We start from the raw sequence: 11,230 nt of genomic DNA, 5'->3' as shown, positions 1-11,230 counted from the left end.
TGTACTGTTATAAGTATTTTATGTGATTTTAATCACATTTACGTAGATGAAAACAATTCGATCAATTTCTTTTGGTTTCTGATTGAAGTTTCAATCATTGAACGTTGCCAAAGAATGATTGCTTCCGTTGGCGCTCCAGTTCAATGGAGGCCAGTAAAATTACAGAATTGTCTTTATTTAACTTATCTTTTGATATAGTGAGATTCCCAATCAAAGAACGGGTTAAAATATACGGAAACTAGAATACTATTGCTCTATTGATAAAACCACAAAGTACCGATTACAAAACACACACTGACACTGCGAAGTGCTCGCTGCTCACTCGCGCACGTAAGAAAGAAATTACGTTCACACAATCACACCAAGCACCGGTTATTAGCACATCAAAAGACCCTAGAATACATACGCACACACACACATATATATTTAATGGCGTCCACCGGGAAGCTTTTCTTTGATCTTGTCCATGGCGCCCTTCTTTTCCTGGTGCTCTACGGTGGTGCCACCGTAAGGTGCGGTGGTGGAGGCCGTCTTAGATGAGTAGGTTTCATCCCTCTGCCCAGTCCCCGGAATCTTGTCCTTGACCTTGTCCATCATCCCCCTTTCTTCGTACTCCCCTCCAGTGTACGGGGCGTCAGTAGTCCCGTACCCAGTTCCAGTCATGCCAGTACCGGTCTGGGCATTCGATGAGTAGGGGTCGTCATCCCTACGTCCACCACCAGTTCCTGGAATCTTGTCCTTGATCTTGTCCATCATCCCTCTCTCTTGTTGCTGCTGCCCTCCTGTGTACGGGGCATCAGTAGTCCCGTAACCACTTCCAGTCATGCCAGTACCTCTCTCTTGTTGCTGTTGCCCTCCTGTGTACGGGGTTTCAGTGGTCCCGTACCCAGTACCAGTGGTGGCACTACCGAAGCCTCCGGTAGTACCCTGTTGAATCGGGTTTCCATACTCATCTGTGTCTTGGGGCTTTGTACCATATTGAGACTGATAATTCGCCATTTTGATGAAATGTTTTGATGGATTTGAAATGAGATAGTGTTGTTTATATAGGCTAACTACGTAGACTGTAGACTGTAGACATGCAGGGTGTGCATGCACTAGAGTGCATCCATGCCTTCCTGCCACTTCAGTAGCTGAGGACACCTGGCATTTTATGAGGACAGGTGTACTATGTTGATGTCGGCATAAAAATTAAAATATCTTAGAGAAGATAAGATCCGTCCTTGTCATCAAGCTAAAAGGCTCGCGACACTTCACCGAGTTGTCTTGTGAACTAGCTTACGTCCGTACATGTGTTTTGAAACTTTGGAAGTGAGACGTGTCATATTTTGACACGTGTTTTTATTATTAATCTTGATGTTGCATTACTGACTTAGATAATGATGGAAGGGAGATTTTATCGTTTATCGGGTCCCACGTAGAGAGATATTTTCCATTGGTTCATGGGCATTACTGAACTGGCCCAATTTTATCAAGTTGGGGTTGCTGACATACGGGTCCAATAGGCCTTGTTTGTGGCCTAGTGATGTTGGGCTGATCACCATATGTTGGGTGGACTCGGCAAAACCAGTTATATTGGGCAATAGAAGTCACACGTGATACAAACAGTGTGTTTTCAAGGCTTCTTTGCTCTACAATGGCAGCAGGGCTTCTTTAAACTACAATGGTAGAAAACTTCTACCGTCTTCAGTTTTGACAAAATTGTACTTACAAAACAATCAACACATTTGATCAAAGATCAAAGCCTTACACACCCACTAGGTGGGGGGCAGGGTTTGGCAAGGTGGGATGAGCGGTTTGGCCAATGGATCTCTGATGCCTAAGTTAGTTTATCTAAAAAGAGTAAATGTTTAGGGCTTGTATGCGTAGCAAAAAGCTTACCAAAATATGGTGGAGATGAGTTATTTATATTATAGGAGGAAGTGGCAGGCCATGGGTTTAGGGTTTTGCCCTACACACGGCGACATCTTATTGGGCAAGGTATGTGTTTGGGCCCAAAATGATAGTTTGGGTCAAGTTTAGTGACTCTTGGCCTAGTGACTACTTAGAGTTCTATCATGGGCCGTCCAGTCGTCATGGGCCATTTAGTCAGGGTCGGGCGAGTCTTACTGCAATGAAGATTGGTTTCGATAAAGGTAGGGTAATCGAGACTTAGTGCAACAAGGAGTCTTAAGGCTAAGGCTGAGGATGCTGAGATTTAGGGGATGAATCTGGTTCGTTAAAAGAGGTTGATTCAAAGTCCTATTGGAGTTAGGATTGGCCGAGACCTAATTAGATTGGGTTGAGGAGTTCTAATCCAAGTACGATTCTAGCTCGGCCATGAGGGGGTTTGCTACTATAAATAGAGAAGAGAGTGCATCATTCAAGACCCTCCAATTCAACACACAAATTGCATTGCGCAAAGCTTCTCAACAACCTTTGAGATTTTATCTTTTTCCTATTTCTTCCGCCAACACATCTTCAGTTTGGATAAACAGCACTGTGAAGGCAACCGGTGATATCTTCAGTTTGGATAAACATCAATGGAGCGTAGAATTAGCAGATCAAGGAGCACCTTCAGTTTGGATAAACAGCACTGCTTCGAGATCGAATGGTTATTTATCAAATTCTTGGTCGACAGGGACTTTCGAGTTCTTGTTGGTAGAGGTCATCTCATCAGCCTTCTTGGTGAAGTGAGGTGTTACAGGTTACTAGGCTCGGCACATTGAAAGCCGAGTTGTTTTATGATTGGATATTCGTAAGTGAGTTTTAGAGTTCAGCATTTCGACGGTCAAACCACATTTACTATCAAGAAATACATCTCTTTCGAGTACTTGTGTCTATTTTCCTAGTGCCAGTTCAGCGTGGTTATACTCTTACGAATATAATCATCGTGACTGAACCCGGTGCTGACGATTCATGAACTTCACAGAACTAGCAGCCTTGTCTTCAGGCTCTAGAACCCAAAGGCTGAGACGTGTTCCTTCCTCAGCCGCAATCGCAGGATTAAGAAGTCAACGACGGGCTCAACGCAACATCAACACATTTTACTCCCCGATTGAGTTCGACCGTCGAGTTGGCACGCCCTGCACATAACCAAAGGACGTAGTTAGCTTATTAGTTACTTGGCCTGCGCGGCACGTAGGCTTGGTAGTTTTTAGGGTCAACAGTATGTCATCCGTTGGATGAATGAGGAAAGAATGTTCCCGAGATATTCATTAGAAGAAAATATCTTGGGATAATTGTGATAGGGATTCCTTTCTTGATTGAGTTGATCTTTAATTGAGAATGTATTAAATATAGGATTTAGTAATTAAACTTATCTTTAACACCTTTAACTTTTCCATGCAACGGGGAGCTTTGATCAGTCATTGTCCGCTGCTTGAACTTCTAAGGATGTTGAGCTGCTCCTGGGAATATTTGAGAGCCTTGCCCATTTAGTGAAATCAATCCTGTCTATCTTGAAAGAAAAAAAATCCACATGTCGCCCTACGATTTTTGGAATTATTTTTGGCTCCACAACTACCACCTTCTTAGCTCAATCTTATTCTCGCTTTGCCAATTATAACTCAAAATGTTTTACTTACCAATCACTTAAAAATTAACTTTGTGTTTCACTTTACCCCATTTTGTCACATCCGTCAAAATTATTTTGAATGGCGGCTTTTTGGTTTGGGGATTCATCATACGAGGCTCCGGTTCCCCAAAGATTTGGGAGTTACTACAAGAAGAGCAGACCCCAATCTGGACATTCATCTAGTTAAATCCGAAAACGATTTAGGAAAATATGTCTCTGTTAACATTTTTCCCCCTCTCTTTTTAAACTTTAGCATTGCCCGCCCGTAGAGGTAGAGATCTTGCAGTTTTGGAATCGTAGTTTTATGACGTTTGGAATACCCCTCCACAGCCCTTGGGAGTAAGCAGAGGTTGTTTTGTTTCCTGTTAACGTTGTGTTTTTTCTTTTGAGTACATTAATATTTTTATACTAAGAGAAGGAAGAGTTCGGTTAAGTCACACCATAGGTAGCCTAATTTGGTATCGAATTCGCTATCCACGAGATTTGAACCTAAGACTTTTACTTTCAAATGAAGAGGAATACCAAGAAAAGGTTTTCAGGAAGTTTCAAATTCAATCTTTGATAAGTGAGTGGCCATAATAGTTATGCTCTTGGTCTAATTTTGAGTGGGGAAATGATTTTTGCATTCTTCTTCTCCGTGTACTCCGATTTATTTTTGCCGTTTTAATTTTTTTTTTATTGATTCAATCTAAATGTTAAAAATGAATACGAGTGTGAAGAAAATAAGTATGTAGAAATTACTTTCTCTTTTTTGAGTGGTTCGGTTCACATTTTGGCACCTAAAACAAAGAAATGATCCCACCCAATCTAGTACAATCTCTTTCAAAGTGAAATCATGATCACCATAGGAGTTAATTATTTTATCAATTATCGAAGGAGACGCTGGTGTTTCTTTACGTCATGTTTAATACATAAAAACACCAAAGATGTTTAATACATAAGATCATTTCTAAAAAAAAATGTTAAATCCTTAGTGAAATGTTATGTAATCAAATTTGAAAACAAGAGTAAGTTCCAACCGATATGTCAATTCTATGTGGATTGACATATGAGTTTTCATATGTCAAATTTGACATATGAGAACAGATGATGTCAAATAATTTTTAATTATTTCATTGTGTTGGTCCCATTAATGCACAAATTATAAATTTTAAAAATTTATTTTAATTGATTTCTTTGAAAAATGGATTCTACAATATCATTTATAACAAAAAACAAATCGGATGAAAAAAGAGAAAATCTAACATTGCCACGTCAGCCATCAAATTAACATTTGACATTTATCTTTTGACATCTCCATTAGAGATGCTCTAAGCCACGATGGTCAACTCAAGTACTCAGCGAGAGTTAATTAATGGTTTAGGAGAGCGAGCGAGATTGAAATAATGGGTTAAGATCAAAATAAACAATTTTTTTAATAATCTGAACTATTCAATAATACGACAAATAAACGGTTAAGGTTAAACAAAATATTATTTTTGGATACTTACCAATCTAATAATATCAAGTTGGACTTTCCAATAGTACGGAATATTGAAGACTATCCAGCATAACTGTAGGTAAAATCTAGTTGAAAAATCCTCATTCAAAAAAAAAAACAAGGAAAAAAAGGAAGGCATGTCAAGTCAATAATTGCAATTTTGATTTATTAGGTACTCCGTAGATTATCAAAGCCTGCTTTTAATTTGAGAACAAAAGAACTCTAAACACACTTTAGCTTTCGGTCATTATAATTAATTAAACTTTCTTGGTCACGTGAGCATTGTCATAATTGGTTGGCCACATGCTCTCATCAACAAACCAATTAAGAATAACTAATTAGTAATTATCATGCTTAGGTTTGGCCTTCAAATGATGAGGTCAGTTTTCGTCAGGTACTATTTGTGTTTAATTTTAAATAATAAAAAATCAAATGATTTCTGACCACACAATGCACGATGAATAGCTAAGATGTGAGGATCCCCAGGATTCTCGTAATTTGAATCCGGATAGGATTCAAATCCATTCTTATGGGATAATTGAGAACTTGATTAGACATAAAAATAGTATTATATAGTTAATGGCTTGAGTTCTCAATGCATAAAACTTTTTACAGGTATTGAAACACAAGTCAAGTGATATACTATATTATGTGTTATAATAAAAATGAGCGATAGAGTTGATATGTCTCACTTTGAAAAATCCGTCGCACCACTTTTTCTACACAACTTTTGACACGTTCTTGTAAGGCCCACTCCGTAATATATTTTAATGATCTGAACCATCTATCTTTTAGGACTTTCCTCAAAGTTGATGTCTACCAAAAACCACCCAAATCTGAAACCATATGACCGTTGGATTCAGGGTTTAGGGTTGCTTTGTAGAACTGTGTTCGTCAAATTTTCCACTACTAATGAATGTATTAATGGTTTTGAATTTGTCTAACTTTTTGCAAGGATGATCTATGAATGTTCTAAAAAATAGACGTTTGGATGATTAATAAGTATTAGAGAGTGGGTCCAAAAAACGAGTGTCAAAAGTTAGGTAAAATATATTAATAATAAATAAAGTCAAGTGTGTTAACGCTCAAAATTGGAGGTCAAACCCAAATGAATTGTCACATCCTGGCCCGGGGCGGATTCCTTATTTCACCTGTTATAATGTTGCATCCTTATTCTGTTATTGACGCTTATAGCATGGCATACTTTCTGGTTTTTGGTAAAGATTCGTGATTTGAGATATATGAAGATTTATATGCATATTATGTTATTTTTTGGGAAAGTATACAGGTTTTACAGCGAGGGGTTAGAAATGTTATTAATTGAAATGTTTTCGAAAAGCTTTGTTTTACTGACCCACTCAATTTTGTTTTGCGCCCCTCCAGGTTCTAGTTAGCGGTGTGGTGGCTCACGAGGATTTACACGGCGTTCTGACAGACTATATAAATGTAGGACTCACCTTCGGGTGTTGTAATTTAGTTATAGTCCTACTTGACTGCACCTAGTATTTATGCTCTGAATATGTGTGTTTCACACCTAAACTTACTCTACCATGCTAGTTGGATATTATTGCTAGTAATTGGTTTTTATTCCTTCATATTTCTCTTATCTATTGCTTTCGTGTCGCACTTTTGGTTACGTCACACCCACGTGACGACCAACACGCCTTGATTCTAGGATCGGGGTGTGTCAGTTTTGTACGTTAAATGACACACCCCGTCCCGAAGGAGGGCATGTTGGCCGTCACGTGAGAGTGACGTAACCATTTACACAGTTCTGAAGCTTTAAAGATACAATTATTAAGATGTAACACCCGATGGTGAGTCCTACTTTTGTGAATTCTGTTAGAACACCGTGGGAATCCTCGTGAGCCACCAACACTGCTAACTAGAACCTAGAGGGGCGCAAAACAAGATTGAGTGGGTCAGTAAAACAAAGTTTTTCGAAAATATCTCATATAATAACATTTCTAACCCCTCGCTGTAAAACCTGTATATTTTCCCAGAAAAATAGTATATAATATGCATATAAATCTTCAAATAGCTCAATTCAGAAATCTTTATCAAAACCAGAAAGTATGCCATGCATGCATATTATATGAAATATGTGAATTAGTATTTGATGCATATATGTGAAATGGTGTTGTGGACGCACAGGTGAGTATCAGGTGAGGTTTATATTGTTCAAGTGATTTATTGATGATGTGAATTGTGTTGAGAGCTCATAACCTGCACTCCTAGTGTTAGTGCTTATATTATTCATCCTGCACCACACGATCACCTTGGATCTAAGTAGGTGCATGTCGTACAGACCATGAGAGGTGGTTCCGACTTGTAGGTGACTTTAGATTATTATACAGTTGTTGATGAGAGAAGCACTAGAGCGTATTCTTACACCATTCTTATCGTACAAACTACTTCAAGTAGTTCCGATTTATGTGCAGAGTAGTGTCGTACAGGTCACAGTGGTGACTCCGGTTGGATTGGATTTTGAGCTATAGAATTAACTGTATAGGACAGCTGCAGGGTTTCCGGTTGATTCCTTATTTCACCTGTTATATTGTTGCATCCTTATTATGTTTTAATGCATATAGAGTACCAATGAGTATTATTTCGGATCGTGACGGCCAGCATGCCCTCCTTCGGGAAGGGGTGTGTCATGAATCCATGTGGACACTAACATACTTTAAACCCAATGATAAAAAATATATGATCCTTGGTGGGCTCTTGGATATGGCCTAGAATTAAAATGAACAAAGATATAAGTGGTTCACCCTGCAAAACTTGGTCTACGTCCACTGTGTTGTTGAATTCTATTGATTATAAGATTAAAAATAACGCTTGGCTAATACATCAATTTCACTTTCTCAAGTTGTCCAACCTTGATATTGGGGGCTCATGCCCCTTCATAGAGGCCTCCAATGAACCCTCCTTCCTTGGGTCTTTCACAGGGAGCATTTAATGTGCCGCTCTACAAGAACTAGCTCGATGACACCTTTTTACCTGTCAACCCAACATTTGCGGTGAAGTGGTTGCTGTGCATCCAAATGCATGTTGTCATAGAATAAAGTAGCCCATTTCCCCCTGTTGGCCTCGGTTAATTAACCCAATCTCCCCGAACGCCGCTTCAACTCATTTTGTGTCCCATCTTGGGTCTTCATTGTTGTTCCCAAGTCGCCATCTAGCTTGAATGACATATGAGTGGACTTTTCTCTGCAAACTCGTGTCATAAAGCTGTCAGTTTGCCCACGTGCTCTTCAATCAGCATTTGAGGCCTATATCGCTCGGCCGATATCAGAGCGGTATTCAGGGTGCTTGTTTGTGTCATTTTCCAAGCTTCTCAGCCTTAGGCTTATATGTCCCTTAGACCTTTTCAAGGCCCTATCTTGGACCTTTTCAAGGCCCTATCTTGTTAACTGGTGTTTCTTAGGCCAACTCCAACCCATGGCCTAAAACCTATAATTCCTCTTCTATTCCCCCCCCCCCCCCAAATCCATTCCAACACAAGTTCTAATTTGGACTTAAAACCTAAAACCTAAAATAAAAAAATAAAAAAACCAAAAACCGGCCCAAGTTTAACCCAGAAATTGGTGTGGGCTCCACCAACGTAACTGGGAATTGGCGCTTAAGTGACAGACACCACCTTTCCACGTGCACATGCTTCAGATGTGCCAACGGAATGATCGGCATGGCCTCACCCACGTGGGCATGTCGGCCACTTGCGACAGCCGAGCCAACGTCTTTTTAATCCAACGGTTCCAATTCACATTTATCCAACGACTACATTCAATTTTTTTTTAGTTTTATATTTATATATTTATTGAATTCAACGGCTGAGGTCGAATATAATCAAATTTAACGGTAAAAAAAGGATCTAACGGTCCAAATTTAAATCCACGGCTAAAATAAATTTAAAAAAAATATTTAACTCAAAATTCACCCAAAAACTCTATAAATACCTATGTATGTTCAAACATCCACACAAAACTCATTTTTGTCCTACAATTCTTCCAATTTTTCTTTCTACCATTTCTTCCCATTTCCAAAATTTTCAAGATGGCAAAAGAGCATATTAGAGATCATAATTGGACATTTGAGGAAGATGTTGCTTTATGCTTGGCAAGAGTTTCCATTAACGAAGATGGTGCCGTTGGCAAAAATCAAAATAAAAAGGTTTTGTGGGGTAAAATTATTGATAAGCTCCATGAAAACTCCAATGCCAGCCGAAGGGAAGGTGGTGGTGTTTACGATCAGTGGAAGGTTATCAACAAAGCGTACACTTTATGGAAGGGAAGCTTGGAGAGAGCCGTGGTTGACATGGCTAGTGGAAGGAGCACCGCAGAAGTTATGAGTTTCTTTGTTGATATTTTATTTGTTATGTACATAATATTATTTTGCAATTAATTGTTTTTATGTATTTCTTACATATGGTGACAAAGCAAGGGCAATTTACAAGATAAGAACTACACCAAAAAATCAAGCTTTTAAGTTGCCTTCAATAATTCAAACGGCCCTCAATAATTTTGACAACGTACTAGACAAAAGACTTGTCACAAGAATACACTTCAATTTATTACTAGAAAATACCAACATAGTACACTTAAAATTATTACATAATTTTAACAACATAACACACTTAAATTTAACACAAGAACACATTAATACACCAACATAGCACATTAATACACCAACACTAACACATTAATACACTTAAGATTATCCATCATCAACGTTCTCCTTCTCAGGGCCATATATGCTCAACCAAATCCTTGCAGAGTGTGTCATGACCTTGAGGAGCTTGAATTCTATTTAAATGTCTCATATACTCACTCAGTGTGACCCTATCCTGTCAGGTTTCGTATGTGGTTGTAGCGAGATATTCAACATCTCTTTTCATAGCTCTCGCATATGTTGGTTGGTCATCATTCACATCTTCATCAGAATCTTCTTCAATTTCTACATACTCATCTTCCACAATCATGTTGTGCAAAATTATGCACGTCATCATGATTGAATGGAGGTATTCCACATTCCACAATCGTGCAGACCCTCTAACAATGGCCCATCGAGCTTGTAGGATCTCGAACGCTCTCTCCACATTCTTCCTGTAAGACTCTTGTTTCTGCGAAAATAATTTCTTTTTCGCACTATCGGGATGAGAATAACTTTTCATAAAGGTAGACCAACTAGGATAAATACCATTAGTTAGGTAGTAACCTAGCTCATGCCTATTACCATTTACCTTGTACCTCCATTCTGGTACCCATCCATTGACAACATCATCGAACAGAAGAGAAGACCAAAGAACGTTGATATCATTGTTTGATCCAGGAGCGCCGAATAATGCATGCCAAATCCATGTGTCACACCACAGCCTAAAGCATGATGGTTGACTTGTTATGACAGCCCTTGAATTGGCCAGCCCAAGTAATAGGACAATTCTTCCACTCCTAATGCATACAATCGAGACTTCCTATCATGCTCAAAGCCTCTTTTGTCTGCCTTGCATAAAAGCCTCTTCAAGTTTTTATGATTTGGCTTGCAAAGGTATGTGGCTCCATATATGGCTTCAATTGCCTTACAGAAGCACTTGAGGTTCTCAATAGCAGTACTCTCAGCAAGTCGACAATTTTCGTTTTTGAATCACTCGATTTCGTTGAGTATTGAAGAAGTTATGAACATTTAAAGTTTACTCAGTTTCCGACGAGTTTTCCAGTTTTCCTGCGGACCATACACCTTTTAGGCTATTTTCCAGTTATCTCCGGCAACCATTGGGCTTCCAAATGGTATAATCTTGTTAAGAAACGATTGAGTTACGAAGTTGGTTAAAAAACGATTGAGTTACGAAGCTGGTTAAAAAACGATTGAGTTACAAAGCTTTGAAAATTGCCCAAACTTTCGGCCAAGAGCTTAGGGACACTCTTAACGGAGTTTTTAATGGAAGGACCAAAATAAGGGATGGTAGACAATCTCAGGGACCATTTCTATTGATTTTCAATCTCAGTGACCAAAATGATGTGTTATGCAAATTTCATGAACTATTTTAGCTAAAAAGCAAAATTTGTCTAACCATATGATCCAATTCCAGCTATGAAAACCACACAAAATTCCAGCACACAATATGCCAACATTATTAATTTTTAAGAAAATAAAATAAAGTATGCTAACGTTATTAACACAGCACAATTAACTTGAAA

At 38.7% G+C, this 11,230-nt stretch overlaps 1 protein-coding gene across 1 annotated transcript; it reads right to left on the bottom strand.

Moving 5' to 3' along the window:
* Positions 1 to 228: 228 nt before the first annotated feature.
* Positions 229 to 1,030, bottom strand: LOC126604511 (dehydrin DHN1-like). The gene has a single exon (XM_050271791.1). It carries the CDS (start codon positions 997 to 999, stop codon positions 427 to 429), a length of 573 nt encoding a protein of 190 aa, XP_050127748.1. The 5' UTR covers positions 1,000 to 1,030; the 3' UTR covers positions 229 to 426.
* Positions 1,031 to 11,230: the final 10,200 nt, after the last annotated feature.

The sequence above is a fragment of the Malus sylvestris genome, chromosome 15 (assembly GCF_916048215.2).
Source record: "Malus sylvestris chromosome 15, drMalSylv7.2, whole genome shotgun sequence".
Taxonomy (NCBI): Eukaryota; Viridiplantae; Streptophyta; class Magnoliopsida; order Rosales; family Rosaceae; genus Malus; species Malus sylvestris.
The sequence above is the reverse complement of the archived record's forward strand: the minus strand, read 5'-3'. Positions and strand labels throughout refer to the sequence as shown.

Coding starts and splice junctions, on each gene's coding strand:
- LOC126604511 (XM_050271791.1), bottom strand. CDS start 999: ATGGCGAATTATCAGTCTCAATATGGTACAAAGCCCCAAGACACAGAT.